The 19,682-nt window shown below is 32.2% G+C and overlaps 1 protein-coding gene across 1 annotated transcript; it reads right to left on the bottom strand.

Annotated features, from left to right (window-relative positions):
- Positions 1-5,270, bottom strand: LOC114728110 (respiratory burst oxidase homolog protein C). The gene is made up of 12 exons (XM_028914953.1): positions 4,661-5,270; positions 4,388-4,550; positions 4,248-4,296; positions 3,951-4,064; positions 3,411-3,836; positions 2,878-3,261; positions 2,693-2,788; positions 2,454-2,569; positions 2,227-2,329; positions 2,076-2,149; positions 865-1,400; positions 1-608 (listed from the first exon to the last, which is right to left on the bottom strand). The coding sequence occupies exons 1-12, from the start codon at positions 5,268-5,270 to the stop codon at positions 499-501; spliced, it is 2,781 nt and encodes a 926-aa protein (XP_028770786.1). The 3' UTR covers positions 1-498.
- Between the last annotated feature and the right edge of the window lie 14,412 nt (positions 5,271-19,682).

Below are 19,682 nucleotides of genomic sequence, written 5' to 3'. Positions count from 1 at the left end.
AAGTACTATATTGGATCTAACATTCAAGCAACACTCTTCATCTAGATTCGGGAATTAATTATTAATTTATTAACTAATTCCCAATCACAAGCAGAGGATATCATTTGATAGCCTTAGATGACGAAAAAAGACCTTAGTCGGGTATATTCCGATTGCTATATGCTCCGTATCCGATTTCGCCCAACCCCTTGTTCTCTTTGCAGGGGCTCCAAGCCTCCAATCTCTTTCGCAGAATTGCTATTTGGACTTGTTTCCGTAGTACTGTAGTGACAGCACCCACATACGCATCACGCTGACGCACTGATGCCATAGTCATCCAACCACGCACCTTTTGATTTAGGCGGCCAACTCACAGCTTTGTTTATTAATCCCACATCTTCCTTGGTTACAATATTATGATAAAGATTACAAAGAAATATACACCATCACAAAAAACTGTACACTGAGGTAGTAGCCCATCATCAAGGAGAAGGACCAGATCATTCCCACAGCTCTCTTTTAGAAATTCTCTTTATGGAAGTCGAATTTCGTGGTTGTCTTGTGAGAGAAATCCGAAGCTAATTGGCGAAGCTCTACGGTGAGCGCCTGAATTCCACAGTAAAACACCCCTGCATGAAGCGTGTTTTTGTTAGTTCGCAGACACCAATCCTTTTGGATGTTACTTTCTGCGCTATCTATCTTTGCTTTCTAGCACTTCAGTAATATAATAATAAAAAAATTATGACTCCGCGGAGATAAAGCTGCTTTGATTAAACAAAAGGATCTTTGGAAAAAGGCGAAAAAGGTATGAAATTATTGAAGTATTATTAATTAAAGACTTCGACATTGTGAAAAGAAGCTTTGGTTAAAGATGTGGGAACTCACCAACCCGGGCTTGTGGATGAGCAAGCGCAATGCGCTTGTACACACTACGCCAATTGGGTTTGGCAAAGTGAGTCATGACGCGAGTGCCAGAGACAATGTCCACGCCATTCTTTGCGTGGTTTAGAGACTGTAGCATAGCGATAAGAGCAGAGCGTGCGTCACCCTCTTCATAGACACTGGTGCAGTAATTGTGGAGCTCAATCACTCCACGATGGTCTGCTTCAGCTGCCTCATTCATTACCCCTTTGAACCAGTCAAAAGAACCTTGTTCTCTAGTCACCCAGTAGAAGTAGGCCTTTCTAGTTTTGAACTCACTGTGCCCAGCTTTCCTGTGTTGGGATTTGCCACTTGCTCCTTCCTCTAACGCCATCTCCTCCTCTTCTTCCATCGCCTTGTAGTTATTAACTATGTCCTTCACTATACTGATCATTGGGGTAGCTCCAATTCCTAATCCCACTAGTAAAACCACCTCATACTTCTGATAGTCTTGAGCTGGTGCTCCATATGGTCCATCAATCAGAACTTTAGGAAGAGAGCTGCGTATTGTAGTCATAAATAAAATAGAACTTGTCAAGTCTACAAAAATCTTCAATGCTTAGTAATCGCGTGTGGAAGCTTAAATTTTAAATGGCTTCAGTAGGTTTCACTAATCAAGCTACTGAACCTAACTTAAATTAGTTTGCATGATTGAGTGGGATGACTACTTAGTGCTTACCCTTTCATGCCAAAAAATTCAACTGGCATCTTTATCACCTGGGTTGCGTAAATGTCTGGATTACAATGATATGGTTATAATATTGTTTTGGCCACTAAGGTACAAAGGTGGTCCCGGGAATGCATGCAAGATCAGTGCTACCCAAAAAGCACAACCAACCAAATTTGGATCTTTTAGAAGCAGAATATGCTTAAACCAGTAATCGAGTTCAAACTAGAAGTAGAATTGGATAGGAGCAATCCATCCACAGCTTCAATTATTGGGTTCATTATCCTAAGTGTGACCGCAAATTCCAGTTCGTGAGTTGACAAGTGAAAGCACAATACTTTCACCAGCACGCCACATTTTCACTATCCTAGTTTCAATAGATCTTTTGTGCAATTCCAGACAATAGTTTATGCTTTTGAGCTGTAATGTAACTATCTAACAGGGACTACTTTTTTATAGAAATGAATACTTTGGGGAAGTAAATTTTCTCTCTCGAGACATGCCTTACCTTGGAATGCTATCTCCTTGCATGCATTCAGCTCTTAGAAGTCCACTCTTCCCATCTGGGGGAGGTCGGCATGCCTAAAAGGAACCAAAGCAAGAACTTGAATAATTATAGAAATTTTCACTCAAGAAAAAGCATTGAAACCGGACATCACCTCTGAGAATTTTGCTTTTAGGCTCCGAGTCCAGTCACCTGCTGTTCGAATATGAACACTGAGGTAGTCATCACCGGGGGCTGAGGTTATGGAGAACGGATGCCTGAAATCCAATAGCACTTGAGGAATTAGAGTCTGGGAAAACAAACAATAGGGAAAGGGAAATGGAAAGTGGAAGTGATCCTAACCCCTTGGGGGTCTCAGACTATGTTTTCTTCAGTACATACCATTCAAACGGAGATACAGCAGCACAATTGACAAACATGAATTGTCCACTCCTGTATCTAAACCCATGAGGCTTTGACATGTAAATTGCTAACACATTTCCAGGATAAACAGCCACCTTCAAGTTTGGCATTGAAATTGCAGTGAGACAATATCTCTAAATCTTTTACTCATAGGCTTAGCCAAAAGAAAGGCCTTATTTTCTTTAGGAGTAACTGGATTTTCAATATTTGATAATTACCTTTAATATTCTCACAGGCTTGATGCTCGATCTGAGTGCTCTAATCAACCTTTCCAATACATAGATGATTATAGGAATAGCCAAATACATCCAGGTCTACAAAACACACGAAATGATTAAATTCTGTGTAAAAATCAGTTAACGAAGATAAAGGTGGAAGGGTTGAGTTGACTCAAGGTGCTAACCGTTTTCTTGTACCATTTCTTGGTCAGGTAAAGTTTCACTCCATGCACTATCAACATGGCATATACAATGACAAAGAGGTGATGGGAATACCAAAAGGCATTGAAACCGGTGAGCTTGTCAAGGGGTTTGGGTAGCTTCACTTTGCCTCTCCTGAACCAAGGGGTGGCCAGGGTGAATGCTATTGCCATTAGCACTACCATTATAATCCCTGTCACTCCTTCCCATGATTTGACAAAATGCCAATAACTAGCGGGTTTACGTCCAAAATATTGCGCCACCAACATGTACTTTTCATCACTTGCATCAAGAATGCGAGGGAAATCACAAGTAAGATGATAAATAGCATGTATACCAACGCCAATTGTTACTCCCACGGCTATCACCTGCAAAACACACCAATTTTTAACCAGAAGAAGAATGCATGCTCCTTATTGCCTGGTGAAATTGTGAAACATGCTAATTATCTTTTTTCCCCCTTATTCTAGCCACTCTATTTTGTTGTCTGAAAGGAATGGGCAGCACTTCAAATTACCTTGTGGAAGTTGAGATTATCATCAAAAGGAACTACAACACCTAGCCTCGTCTTATTCCTGATCCAGGTGACGGTGTTTCGGCAAACAGGTAACAAAATAAGAGCCATGTTCAATTTTAGAGTCTCCGCTGCACCTTTCGCCATGCATACACAATGGCCCATTACGTTATACACGTCCTCCCTTTCTCGATACTGCATGTACTTGTAGACAAATAAACCCGCCATCACACCCATCCACAGTGCCAATACCCAAGCTCTCTGCCAGTTATCCTGTAAAAAGTATGAGGTGTCCCTGTACCACCGCCTAACAACATTGTTGTCATAGGTAGGCATGAGCTTTTGGCTTAGCATTCGGCTCAGGTACTTGCTGTCTCCCCTTTTAGAAGTTTCAGGCCCATGCAACAATAGCACCTCCAGGTGTTCTATCTGTTTTTCCCCAGTAAAAATCACCAAATGACCCAAAATCATGTGGCTGAGATGAGAATTCTGTACTGGTAAATGCTTGTGCTCCATGCTTAAGATTAAAGGTTAAGTAGTTACCATGATAAATCCTGTGCCTTCTGGGTCTAGTTCTTCCATAATCAAAGCCGCGTATTCTTCTGCTTGTTTCTGGATATTCGTGAGTTTGTTGGTAGTGGCGCTAAGGCAGATAATCTGAAAAGTAAATACAGAATTGAGTGAGCAGGGTCAAGGAAAATTTCGTCATGGAAATGCAGGCTGGAAATATAAACTGATCGATCTACTTTACTATTTTTTTTCCTTCCCGGTGGAAGAAACATAGAATCTGCAAGTGCTTGGAAATTGGAATCATCTGTTGTGAATCAAAGAATTCCTTACCTCTTTGATTTCTTCCTCGGTGATTCGGCCATCTGCATCTTTATCCACCCTGCATCCCAAAGTAAGCAATGGTGATTTATTGAAGCCTTTCCGGGCATTGAACAAATTCTGAATTTATATTAATAACAGCTAAGAATTACATGTCAAAGAATGTTCCAAGCCTAGAATCGAAGCTCTGGTCGGAAATCTGGTCCCAGAAATCCTTCAGATGTGCCTTGTTAATGGAATCTCCCTGAATTCCTCTCTTCCGAGCGAGTGCATCAAACAGCTCCAATGCAAAAGCCTCAGATTCCTTGTTCATTCCTACAAAAAAAAAAAAAAAATCCAGAGTCCGCCTTAAAAACTGATCCAAAAGCCAAAAAATTTAGTTACAACTAGACAAAACGATGGAGAAGAAGGTCGGTTTGTAATACCTATACATTTTCCGAAGAGAGCACGAGGAAGATAGCCATCTGTGCTATCAGTAAGCTTATCAAATTGCTTCTCAACCTCGTCCCACCCTGCACAACCATCAGTCTTACTGATAAACTTGAGTCCCTTAAGAGCATGAGCAGCCGCAGATTTAGTCCTATCATAGCGTTTCATTGGTGCTGCTGGCTTTGAAAAAGAAGCCAAACGCTTCAGTTCCTGAGATACGTGCTTCACCTTAATAGAAGCATTACGCACAAGTGAAGCACCAAAAGATGTTTTCTTCTCAAGGCCTTTGCCAAGCAAACCCGATCTCTCATCTTCACGAACATTCCCACCTGCAACAGTTTTAACACTGTGTAACGCAACAGAGTCTCCTTGTATATCCATTGTGACCTCAACATAGGTTCCTTCGTCTCCATCCTCTGCTTTGTTTCCACTGCTGCTTCCATCTTCAGGAACACTGAACTGGGGACTCTTCCTTCCAACCCTTTTGCTCAAAGGTCCACTTAATGGACCACTATGAGGTACCCTCTCACCTCCAATGAGCTCTATGTCTGATTCACGACCATGAACTTCTGATGAAGCTCCTATCACCTCGTTTTCTGCTCCCATTTTCTGCTCAATTTCTCAGATTCTGATGCAGATTCTGTAGGGGACTATATAATAGTACTACACTCCTATCACTTTCTGATTATTTTTTTTGCTTTCTGAATAATATGCTATACTCGGCTGCATTCTATCTTGAAGGAAAGATCGGTGGACATATTTGTAGGCAGACACGGGTTGGTGCTGTGAAAACGAGAGAGGCAAGAAATCAGAGATCCTTGTCGATTCCTGATTTTTTCAGTGGAATGAACTTTTGACAAAAGGGGGCAAGGCAAGAACAGGATGAGGAAACCTCCAAGTGATATCAATCAATGATTTTTTCCATCCCCCTCTAAATTTAAAAAATTAAAAAAGGTGAGGGAAATCCGTGATGGGAGGAACATATTATATTATACTACTGTATAGTATTAGGTGACCCTCTTACCAGTGGGGATCTGAACGCATGTCATTAGCAATTTAGCATTTAGCACTTTAATTGATTTTTTTTAAAAAAACGAGAGAGCTTTAGAGCGACGTGCCGGTCATAAACACATTGATATATTCCACAACTAGACATCAAAAAATTTCTGTTGACTTTACACTTAACCCTACGGAGGAAAAAAAGAGTCTTACTTAGGCTATGTAGGTAATTCCCTCAAAGCCTTAATACTAACTAGTAAAATTCATGTGGAAAATATAACTTCTTGTGCTCCGGATATTTTGCTCGCATGCCTAACCTTTTTGTCGGAACTGTCCAATTGTTATATTTTATCTTTTCAATATTTTTCTTCATTTAAAAAGTATATCAATTGTTAGCACCAAAAAAAAAAAGAGTCGTTGGCAAAAAAAAAAAAAAGAGTCATCGTTTATCCGATAACTAGATGTGACCCATGCAGTACACAGGTGATTACTTTAACATTAATTAAATGAATTAATATAGGAAATTTTTAGTTATAGTCATTAATAAAATGAGAAAATTTTTGTTTTTTTTTCCGTTAGTAATGAAAATACAACTTAATTAAGCTAGTTTTACAAATCCATTGATATGTAATTATATGAAGCTTTTGTTTTTTTTTAAATTCTAAGGGCAATCCAAGAGTAATTAAAAATGAGATATCATAATTCAAAGTGTCACTGAATAATGTGATTTACAAATTGGCTACAAATCTTGTTAATTTTAAATATTCAAAAATTCGACCTATGCCTTTTATTATTTCAAATTAATCCAATAATCGCCGAATTGAGATGTTAAGTAGAATAATGTGACGTAGGTTTTAATCAAAGAGTAATGCATTGATCTGGTTAAAATATTATTGATCAGATCCTTAAGAAATATTATTACACATGTAAAAGCTATTATTATATATAACCAAGATTTGAGTTAGCTTATGGTCTCATCAAGCTAAGATATTAAAAAGTGCCAGACAACGCTTTCAGTTTTCACTGAACATCTTGCCCATGCAATAAAATGAATTTATTAAACCGAAAGTAAAAGATTAGAAGTAAATAAAGACCAATATATGCTTTTGCCTCAATAATTAACAACCATATAAATTTCTAAAGATACCTTTTCTAAATGGTGAAACATCCCCCAACTTATTTATATTATAGTTTACTTCTAGATGATATATGTAATCCGGGCCACATGGATTCCAATGGTTAATGATTCAACTGAAGTAAATTAACAGAACTGGATAATCAAAGAAAATTTTCTTCCTTCCTGATCTTAGGTATTATTGGAATTTAAATATTGTTTGAAGAAAGAATTTAGCTTTCTCATCTCTAAATTTTTACCTCTTATTCCTTCGAAAAATCTTGAATAATGAAATAAGGCTCTTCAATTAGCTTACCAAGAGATTTGCTAAAATAATAAGCTTTAGGAAGATTTCTTGCCAAAGCAAACGGCAGTTTTTTATTAACTCAAATTTCATTGAAGCAAATATTATTATTATTATTATTATTATTTTAACTTACTTCCTTTCTAATTTTCATTTATGTACTTCATATAATATGTTTTGAATTCTGTATATCCCTGTTTTATAAAATAGTGGTTTGTTATTATGTTGTATTTTTTCTGCATATTGTTTTTTATTTTGAAAAAGGTAAATCAACAGTACAGGCTGAACAAATTGGATGGCCTTTCCTTCGTCATTACTCTATTTTTGCCAGATCCTTTGTCGTTACTCTCCTTCACGTGTTCATTCCCCGTATTCTATCTTCCTTCGTCGCAAATGGCGATTGACTTTGTTTTTCCGTGCCACCAACCCCACCTTTGTCTTTTTAGCTTTTTATCCAAGGACTGGCAGTAATTTAATAGTTGCTCTTGTTTCTAATTATGAGAACCGTTTAATGAATTTATATGTATTAATGGAATCAAATATTAATTAATTATAATAAATATCACACCCATCTATAACATTAAATTATATACAAGTTTTTTGTCCAATGATTATATATGATAAATATAAAAAATAAAACAAATTGATATCTTATATTTAAAATCAAACATAACATTTTAACAAGCTCAATATTAGAAACTAGGTGCAAAAAGAGTATTAATTAATAATGTATGCTCCTAGATACCAGATCTAATTAATAATTTTTTTAGTCTTAAATATAAAATTTTAATTTTTTTTGTCTTTCACACTTAATATTCTTTCCGGCCGCGTTAACCTCGTCAATTTCATTATTTTTCTTCCCCTTTGCCGCCTGCATTGAATGCCTTCTTCTAAAGGGGAATATTCTAGGAAAAAATAACATGTGATTTTTATATAATAGTAATAAATGATTGACTTGACCAGCTTTTTAAAATTTTTATGATCCACTTAACTAAATTTTATATTCAGAATCGGAATAATATGCCAAGATCACTCATTTGATAGTGAGAAACGGCGGTTCTGAAGGCCTCAACTCTCCAGTACTTTAAATTAATAATAGGCTACATTAAAAATAGCATTAATATAATATTAAATTTGTCATCATTTTGATTTGGGTCCCTCGACTTTCAAATCATAGGTTTTGGTCCATATATAAGCAAAATAATCTAAGTTTTGATGATATTATAAGGATTAATATTTTAAATGAAAAAATTTGAATACCAAAACCTATGGTTTAAAACTTGAGAGACCTAAAACCAAAATAAGAGCAAAATTAAAGGGCTAAAGTTTGTACTAACCCTAAAAAATATCTAAGTTTGCCATCATTTTTTCAAGAAGCTGAAGTTCAAACTCTAAATTGATAATTATTTGCTGGTCCAAAAAAATTGATAATTATTTCGTAAGTGGGGGGTTTGTAATTTAAATGACATTAAATATTTTTTTTATTTTAAGTGTGTGGTTATAGTGTGATTTGCACTATAAAAAAATATTATATTTAAGACCGGAAGAGTATTTTTTTAATTTAAGATAAAAGAAACATACGGACTACGGACGTTTTCTTTAACTTGCGCAGAGGTTACCAGTTGATATATTATGGAATTCAAAATTCAATGGAAAATATGAAGAGGCTTTGATGTACAATTGACGGAGGGGATATTTCCATGACGGACTCTTTTTATTTTTGTGAGAATCTCATAAAAAAAATTTAAAATTACTAAATCCAAATGAAATTTTTTTTACAAAAATGTGTTATTATTTAGAAGTCTAGTATTGTTAAAATATATTAAAATGTTGTTATCAAGACCTAATTTAGGATTTAATAATTTCAATTTTTTTTAGGAGTATCCTTTTATCTTCCTCAGTTTCTTTTTTCCCCCTCTTCCGAAAGGCAATTAATTGTAACAACCACGGCTTTTTTAGCCTTTAATTTGCAGGCATGGAATTTTCCATTGTTCTTGACATATACTTGTCCTTATTATAAGATCCAATTTGACTTTTTATTTGGTCCTAATTATAAGACCCAATCCATTTTCTCTCTTTTTTATGCATTTTTTCCAAGATAATCCTTCTAATAATGATTTTTAGCCAATATATAATTAGCAAGGATATTTTAGGAATAACACACTTATTTTTCAACTTAACTTACTTTTTTAATCTCCTCAAATAAGTCAATTGGGTCTTATATTAGGATAGGAGTAATTGAATATATTTTCTAATGCTATTCATCATCTTGCATTATTTTTCACAGTTACCAAGTTGTTATAATTTTTCCCAATCAGCTATTCCTCGTTTGTTTTGATAGTCATATTTTTTGTTTTCATTCATCTACCATTTTTATGTGAAACCAAGAAATTTTCACATCAGTTAGGGTCCGTTATTCATTTCTCATTGTAGAATTCAGAACAATATTAATTTTTTTAATTATATCATTATCTTTTAAAATTTGATTATAAACTAAACAAGATAATTATGGAGAGAAAAGTTAAAAAAATTAAAGGCTCATTGTGAAATTAAAAAAAATTTGACACATCAATTATACATTTGTTTTTCTACATCCAAATTAAAATTCATAAAGCGTATGGTATAATTAAAAGAAGCTCCTTTTTAAATTTCACAAGTCTTAAAAATCAAAACCTTATCATGAAACATTAAAAAAAAGTCAACAAATATTAGTCTAATTAGTAAGAATTTAACCTATAACATATAAGGTTATGAATTAATCTTACTATTAATATGATAATATTACTCCTCCGGTCCTTAATATAGGACTCAATTGTTGAGTTAGTTTGGTCAAATATAAGACCCATTTATCATATTTATCAATTTTTTTTTAAATATCCCTATGGATACTTCCTCAACTATAATCAAATAGAAGAGGGAGATGAGGTATTAAGAAAGATGATTATGTGTTTTAAGGAAAAATGTGTCATTTATAATTAACCAACTTACCTAACTTCCTTAATCTAATCAAATTAGTTAAATGGATCTTATATTAAGGACCGGAGATATTAGCGAGTGATTTATAAGCATCTGGTTTTATTAATTTAGAATGTGTAATGTATACATGATAATGTAAAAGAATCATGTCATACCTTCATATCCAAAATACATTTACACCCACCTCGTCCATAGAAGAGTAAAGGACATTTGAAATGCATTATAATATTAAAAAAATCATATTTTATTTATTTCTTTTTATGTATACAGATGTGGTGTGGCATTTTCATATTCAAAATACATTAACATTTCACCTTCTCTACCGCACATTATATCTGCAACTATAGACGAGTACAAATTGCATTTTGAAAAGACAAGGCATTGGTACCACGTAGTTATACTTTTTCTTTTGCTTTGTCTGCATATTTTTTTTTCTTTTCATTATTAATTTTTGTTGTTAGATTGTTTAATAAGTTTTAACACTTATCAGTGAAGATTGAGACGCAAAATAGATTTTATGATAACAAAATTAAAAGTTTTTATGAAAAACAATTTGATGACAAGATGCAGGGAAGAATGGACATATGGGAACTGAAAATAAGGAGAAAAAAGATTTAGCAACACAAAAAAGATAAAACTGAAAATTAATATTAAAATGTCTGTTCTTTTTCCAACCTTCTAGTACTCTAATATGTGTGGGCGTGCATCTAACCTCTAGCTCTTAGTATTAATTAGTAAGTCTTTGAGGTGATTGCTAAGAAACTATTGATCCAGCTGGGTTAGATTGCGGCGAGCTTGTGCTGGATTGTTATGAAAAAGAAAGATACATATAAAAAAGAAAAGGAACTGCCAAAAATTAAAATAGAAATATAAAAAATAAGAGACATGACATAAAGAATAAAGAAAAAGTATAGAATTTTTAAAAATTATGTATAACAAAGAAGTGTATGTATAGAAGAAAGTGAAAGATGAGTTGTAAAACATTAATTCATGCTGAGTAGTAAAATTTAGAAAATCAATTGTATATTAGTTGCAAATTTTTAAACACAAAAATGTGATTTTATGTATGATCTTTTACTGAGGTGACTCGCGAGTAAAGGGTTCTCAAATAAGAAGGCCATTTGGACAAGTAATACGAAGCAAATGTTGGCGGTTTATATATATCCGAATAAAAAAAGTGAGAACACTAAGCTAAATGTAATAGGAAAATGCCACTTGTACGCATTGCTTTTCGGCCAAACGCCATTTGGAACGTGAACAATGAACATCACGGAGATTAAACAAAGTGTCGAGGGTATTATGAAATAATTACGGACAGAATATATAAAACAAAATTGAAGGCATATTATAATATTTAAAAAAATTTCATATCAATATTTATTAATCTTTGTGCTTAAAAAGAACAAATAATTATGTTTATTGATCAATTGCACTTTATTTTTAAAAAAAATTGAATATATCAACTGCATTTGTTAAGTTTTTTTTTTAATAGTCACTTATGACCGTTTGGTACACTGAATGGTAGGAAATGTAACGTAATATAATGGGTGGGAATCTGATGTAATAGTGATTGCAATAAAGTTGTTTGATATAATATTACGTATGGGTTAATAAAGTTTATTTTTTATATTTACTTAATCACAGATAGAATTAAAAAGACAAAAATATCTTTGCTAGACGATAAAAAAGGAGCCTCCCTCCTGCGTTCTTCCTCATCGAAAATTAGCCAAGAAATTTTTTTTTGTTGCGCAAAATCAGAAAAATCATTCACAAAAGCAACAGTGAAAAAAAAATCTTGCAAATCGAAGAAATAAGGAGGAGTAAGGAAGTAATTGGTTGAGAATGGATCTGGTGACAAATAGATAACCAAGTTGAATGATCTTTAAGGCGGTTTGGTCTTGGGGTTGAACGAAGGTGGGTCTGTGTAGAGGTTGGGGCAGGGAAAAAACAGACTATGAGTGGGTGAAGAAGTAGGAGGAAGAGGTTGGGGATGGAGTTTGATGGTGGCGGCGGCGGTTCTGTCAAGGTGAAGCATGTGGGAATCAATACGATGGCAATGCAAATGGAGTAGTGTCTGATTTTTTTAAGGTTAATAATATATTTTTTTCATCCTGTAATCTTTATTCATATTTTCTGACTATATAATTTGGAGGGAGGTTTTTAAGAGAATCAGGATACCAAGACGTAATCTTCTTTATATTATAAAATCCAACCAAACAATTGAATCAGACTTTTACATCATGATTACATGTAATCCTCGTTTCTATAATCTAACCAAATGGGCTTAGTTCAGCTTTTAGTCAATATGATTCCATTTGTATCAATATATATCATACTAATAAATATCCTGTTGTTTTTAATAACTTATATAAATAATACTTTTATAAATGAAAACCAAAATCGTTGTTATTTAAATGGAAAATATATTTTTTAACTATTTTAATTGATTGCTTATTTTAATTTTTGCAGCCAAATTTTTGAAATGAAAACAAACCTTATGATTGAAATCATGCTTATTTCTCACAATCTTTTCTTTCTTTCTTTTTTGGAAAAAAGAAGAAGAACATTCGATTAACTTCTTCACAACGTTCATTTTGACATAAATAATTCGTTGTTTTGTAATTTATGTGTCCATCTTAATCCCGTAAGAACAAAAAAAAAATGTGGTGAGAATTGGATTCAATGCGCGATTACATAAACAAACAATAAAACAATAAAAGAGCATTTTTTTTTAACCAATCTAAATGCCATCACTTACAAACTCGTGTTCCTCCATCAGAATGGGAATTTCTTCGTTTTGCCTAAAAAAAAAAAGTTATATTAAATATAAGAAAATTTTTGAAAAAAAATGGTTGTTGAATTTTAAAATTCTAAATTAGTATTAGTTACTATACTTGTAAAGAAAATGATTATACTTAAAAAACAAATGACAATACATTTTTGTAGTAATTCTTGATTTAAAATTTTGAAATTCAACAATCATTTTTTAGAATTTTTTATTAAAAATATTTAAGTTTGCCATCACTTTTTCAAGAAGCTGGAGTTCAAACTCTAAATTGATAATTATTTGCTGGCCGAAAAAAATTGATAATTATTTCGTATGTGGGGGCTTTGTAGTTTAAATGACATTAAATATTTTTTTACAAAATTTTTTAAGAAACATGCGGACAACGGACGTTGTCTTTAACTCGTGCAAGAGGTTATTAGTTGTTATATTATGGAATTCAAAATTCAATGGAAACTATGAAAAGGCTTTGATATATTTTCTCTCGTCCTTAATATGAAAAAAAAGCTAGTTGAATAATTTAAATATATTAAAAATTTATTTAAATTAGTTATTTATAATAAATATGTGTTGTCTTTCTTAAAATATCTTTACAAATCAAGTGTATTAGCTAAAATTACTATTATTACAAGAACTATTTTAAGAAAAAATTTGATAAATATAAAAAACAAAATGAATTAGGATCTTATATTTAGGACTTAAATAAAAGCCAATCAAATTTTTAGACTAGGAACGGAAAGTAGTACAATTGAAGTACGAGATACTTCTGTCACGGACTATTTTTATCTTTGGGAGAATTTTACAGAAAAAAGTTTGAAATTATTAAATCCAAATAAAATTTTTTTACAAAAAATATGTTATTATTTGCAAATCTAGTGTTATTAAAATATATTAAAATGTTATTATCAAAACCTAATTTAAGATTTAATAATTTTCAAACTTTTTTTTTAAATAGTCCCTTTATCTTTCTTAGTTTCTTTTTTCCCCCTCCCTCTTCCGATAGGCAATTAATTGTAACAACCAGGGCCCTTTTAGCCTTTAATTTGCAGGCATGGAATTTTCCATTGTTCGTGACATTATATTGAATATATTTTCTAATGCTATTCATCGTCTTGCATTACTTTTCATTGTTATAAATTTTCCCAATCAACTATTCCTTGTTTTCATCTACCATTTTTTATGTGAAACTAAGAAATTTTCAAATCAGTGAGGTTCCGTTATGCATTTCTCATTTTAAAATTCAGAACAATATTAATTATTGTTTTTAATTATATCATTATCTTTTTAACTTTGATTAGAAACTTAGCGAGATAATTATGGAGAGAATAGATAAAATAAATTAAAGGCTTATTGTGAAATTAAAAAAAAAATTGACATATCAGTTATATGTTTGTTTTTCTTCATCAAAATTAAAATTCATAAAGAGTATGATATAGCTAAAAAGAAGCTCCTTTTTTAATTTCACAAGTCTTAAAACTCAGAACCTTATCATCATGAAACAATTAAAAAAAAGTATAAAAAAAAAAGCCAACCAAAATAAGTCTAACTAGCCTATGACATATAATTTTTTGAATTAAAACTTACTATTAATATGACAATATTACTCCTGAGTGATTTATAAGTACTTAGTTTTATTAATTTAGATTGTGTAATGTGTACATGATAATGTAAAAGAATCGTGTCGTACTTTCATATCCAAAATATATTTATACTCACCTCATCCATAGAAGAGTAAAGGGCATTTGAAATGCATTATAATATAAAAAAATCATATTTTATTTATTTCTTTTTATGTATACAGATGTGGTGTGACATTTTCATGTTCAAAATACATTAACATTTCACCTTCTCTGCAGTACATTACATCTACAACTATAGACGAGTACAAATTGCATTTTGAAAAACACAAGGCATTGGTACCAGTTTTTATACTTTTTCTTTTGTTTTGTCTGCAAAATTTTTTTTCTTTTCATTATTAATTTTGTTGTTAGATTGTTCAATAGTTTTAACACTTATCAATGAAGATTGAGACGCAATATAGATTTTATGGTAACAAAATTAAAAGTTTTTATGAAAAACAATTTGATGAGAAGAGAGGGAGAATGGACATATGGAACAACTGAAAATAAAGAGAAAGAGGGTTTTTTTTTTTTTGGTGAAGAAGAGAAAAAGAATTTAGCAACACAGAGAAGATAAAACTGAAAATTAATATAAAAATGTCTCATCTTTTTCCAACCTTCTAGTGCTCCAATATGGGCGGGTGTGCATTTATCCTCTTGCCCTTAGTATTAATTAGTATGTCATGGAGGTGATTGGTAAGGAACTATTGATCGAGCTGGGTTAGATTGTGGCGAGCATATACTGGATTGTTATTAAAGAGAAAGACACATATAAAAAGGAAAAGAAACCACCAAAAATTAAAATAGAAATATAAAAAATAAGAGACATGACATAAAGAATAAAGAAAAAGTATAGTGTTGTTTGTTTATTTTTATCCTTCTTTCTTTGTTGTGCCATAGGCCAATAATTTTGATGGTTTATAATTTTCAAAGAAGTGTATGATATATGAAGAAAGTGAAAGATGAGTGGTAAAACATTAATTCATGCTTGAGTAGTAAGATTTAGAAAATTAATTGTATATTAGTTGCAAATTTTTTTAACACAAAAATGTGATTTTATGTATGATCTCTTACTGAGGTGACTCGGGAGTAAAAGGTTCTCAAATAAGAAGGCTATTTGGACAATTAATGCGAAGCAAGTGTTGGCGGTTATATATCTGAAAAAACTGAGAACGCTAAGCTACATGTAATAGGAAAACGCCACTTGTACGCATTGCTTTTTGGGCCAAACGCCACTTGGAGCGTGAACAATGAACATCATAGAGATTAAACAAAGTGTCGTGGGTATTATGAAATAATTATGGATAGAATACATAAAATAATAAATTAAAGGCGTATTATGATATTTAAAAAATTTTCATATCAATTATATTTATTAATCTTTGTGCTTAAAAAGAACAAATAATTATGTTTATTGATCAATTGTATTTTTAAAAAAAAATCGGATATATCTTTGTTAAGTTTTTTATTTTTTATAATAAATCAATTAGTTTAGTTCAGCTTTTAGTCAATTTGATTCCATTTGTATCAGTATATATCATAGTAATAAATATCTTATTGCTTTTAATAGCTTATATATAAATAATGCTTCTTTTATAAATAAAAACCAAAATTCTTATTTTTCTTAAATGGCATTTCTCATAAATGTATTTTTTTAAACTATTTTAGTAGATTGCTTACTTTTATTTTGCAGCCAAATTTTGGAAATAAAAAAAACCTCATGATTGAAATCGTGCTTATTTCTCAAATCCTTCTCTCTCTTTTTTTGAAAAAAAAGAAGAAGAACATTGGATTAACTTGTTCACAACGTTTATTTTGACATAAACAATTCATTGTTTTGTGATTTATGTGTCCATATCAACCCCGTAAGAACAAAAATAAATGTGGTGAGAATTGAATTCAATGCGCGATTACATAAACAAGCAGTAAAACAATGAGAGAGCAAGAGCCAACACGACAAAAAGTCCCTTATTTTGGATCACAAGAATAACTCTCATTTAATTTGGATTTGGAAATGATTATGCCATTTGGGACATTCTTTGGGTTATATTGCATATGGAGTGAGCAATCCAACTATACCTTATACAACCAAATAGAATGAACATATAAAAAGGCCAGCCCAGCCACAATTGGTCAATTTGAGCAAAGCCCATATAAAGTAAAAGAGATAGCTGACCCAAAACATTTAAAACTGTAAAAAAGCTGACAAGCAACAACCAATAAAGAATTGTACCCCAAAAAAAAAAAACAACAAATAAAGAATAAAAACTAACAGCAGAAGAGCGTAAGACACGAGTGCAGATCCGGCAATATCGAGCTCAAATTTAGTTTGGTTTTCGTTATTTCCCTCCACACGCCCTCAAGGCCTCAACTTCTGATTATTTTCGGGTAATGCTTTACTGGCTTGTTTCATTTCGTGCCAGAAAAAAAATAAATAATTGTTTAGTCAATATTTTTTTTTTCTACGTATAGGTTTTTTTTGAAGGCAGTCTTATTTGAAACATTATTAAATATGAATTCTTTTTGCGAGAGTTTAAATATTAATTTGTTATATTACGGGAACTGATTCCTTTTACCAGACTCGGCTACTTCGGTAGCTTTTATGTCAACGTATTGTGTGTGTCTGTGTCTACGTTACCATTCACTCCAGAAAGCAAATGTTGACCTGGCTTTTAGATCCAATCCGTGCAATCAAATAGGCTCTAACTTAAGCCCAACTAAGAAATAATTTCTTAATGAAACAACCTAACATATTACTTCAGGTTTTTAATATAAGATTTCATTTGATTTTTATTTTAATCTAAAATATAAGACCTCAATCTACTTTATCTCTCATATTTATGTAATTTTTTTTCAAGATAGTCCTTCTAATAATTATAGTCTTAGCTAACACACTTGATTAGTAAGGATATTTTAGGAAAGACAACACATTTATTATAAATAACTAACTTAACTTATTTCTTTAATCTTCTCAAATTAGTCAACTAGCTCTTATAATTAGGATCGGAGGTAGTATAACATATCTAGTTTGTAATTAAATTAATGAAATAATTAATGTTTTAGTTCTTATAATTTTAATTCGTTTGTAACTTAGTCTTTATACTTTTACTTGGTGCCATTTAGTCTTTTATAGTTTTAACTCGCTTTAAATCAATCCCTATACTTGCAGCATTTTATAATTTAGTCCCTCTTTTTATTAGATATATAATTTTATTTTTATAAAATACAAAGATTAAATTATAAAATGGCTAAAACTATAGAAACTAAATTGCAGCAAGTCAAACTTTAAAGATTGAGTTACAACTGTATCAAAATTATAAAGATTGAGTTGCAAACATGTCAAAATTATAAAGATTAAAAGATTAATTTTTTTCTAAATTAAACTATAAATTAAATCTTATATTAAGAATGAGAATAATATTTAAATAAGTGAATATTTTGTCCGCGCACAACAAAATCACGTGACTATTTTGTGGGGTATCCGCGTATGCTTGAGAAAACAAGTTAACAATAGTATATAAAAAATATTCAGTTTCTGCATGTGTTAACGGTAAAAATGAATCTAAAAGATTTGTTGAAATATGTGCGGTAGATAGGGGGGGGGAAAGAAGAAGAAGCAGTAATGGATTCCACTTTCATAACTTACAAACCATATACTCATCCGGTCCTTAATATAAGACCCATTTAACTAATTTGATTAGATTAAGGAAGTTAGGTAAGTTAGTTAATTATACGAAAAGTGACACATTTTTCCTAAAACACCATAATCATCTTTCTTAATACCATCTCTCCCTCTTCTACTTGATTATGGTTGGGGGAGTATCCATAAGGGTAATTTAGAGAAAATTAAAAAATATGATAAATGGGTTTTATATTTAGGACCAAAACCAATTCAAGAATTGGATCCTATATTAAGGACCGGAGGAGTATATAATTATCAGGCCTGATGAAGGCTTTTAAAAATAATTCGTTACCAATGACAATAATGTGAAGTAGTAAATTTTGTATTCGTTTTACGTAAGGTTCCTGGCTACCCATGTGGTCCTATTAACCTCACTGCAAAATCTGCAAGCTATGTGAATCAATTGGCATGTAAAAAGTAATTACGATGATAAAAATGGTTTTCTTTGGCTCACATTAATATAGTATTATTCAAAGCATCAAATTTAAATTTTAATCTAAGTGGATCTCAGTTACTTGATGAATTTATTTATTTTTCCCTTTCTTTCTCTTTGAATTAATTTAAAGCGTGATGACTTGGCTTCGATCCGATGGACGGGTCTTATTTTGAGGGCCTTGGTTTTATCTGTTTCAGTTCTTTCTGCCGGGAGGAAACAACCCGATGAATGTGAAGTTGGGCTTTCCTGATTATATAAAAATGGGCCCCTGCACATAAAAAAAGGGCGATGGGCCTCAAAAAGAATAAAGCAAGGCGCCTTTGGTTTAAGGGCCGAAGTCTCTCAAGAGTCCAGATCCACTAACTCGTCTAACCTTAGGATGCCGCAAGCCGCCATATCCTGGAAAGCCCTAGGGCAGAGGCCCTACTTCCTAAGTCCTAACTAACACTCCGCAGTACTAATAGGAGTTGGGTCTAGTGAAAGAGGTTAGTCCTTTATAACATGACAAACTAAAGTTCGAATCCTTGTTGAGAAAGTTATCCACATTTAGTACCTGATATTCTGATAATGTCTCGAATATGATTGCCTCTTAATTTGTTTTTTTACAATATGACAAATTTCCTCTTCTAAAAATGAACACATTAGCTACTAGACTTTAAAAAGCCAAGATATTCTCAAAGTTTGATCTTAGATCTGGCTTTTGGAAACTTGGCATTCATCCTCAAGACCGATACAAGACTATATTATGTATTCCTGATGCTCAGCATCAATGGACAGTGATGTTCCATACTTCCATCCTTATTTCAGAAAACCATGATGAAAATATTTGAACCCATCCTTGACAGTGCTTTGGTAGATGATTTCCTTTTGTTTTCCGAAGGTGAGGAATCTCACAAAAAATTATTGGCTCAATTTGCTGATATTGTGACCCAATATGGCATAATGTTTTCTTCTAAGAAAGGCTTTATAGTCCAAGCCAAAATTGAGTTCCTTGGAGCCTTATTTCACAAGAGGTTTTATCAGCCCGGTCCTCACACAGCACAAGAACTACTCAACTTTCCAGATTACAACTTGTCGAAAAAAACCTAACACTCCACAATCTT

This window comes from Neltuma alba, unplaced genomic scaffold (genome assembly GCF_004799145.2).
Source record: "Neltuma alba isolate B1F8T4 unplaced genomic scaffold, ASM479914v2 tig00002446_pilon, whole genome shotgun sequence".
Lineage (NCBI taxonomy): Eukaryota > Viridiplantae > Streptophyta > Magnoliopsida > Fabales > Fabaceae > Neltuma > Neltuma alba.
Note: the sequence above shows the minus strand (reverse complement) of the source record. Positions and strands in the feature narration are given on the sequence as shown.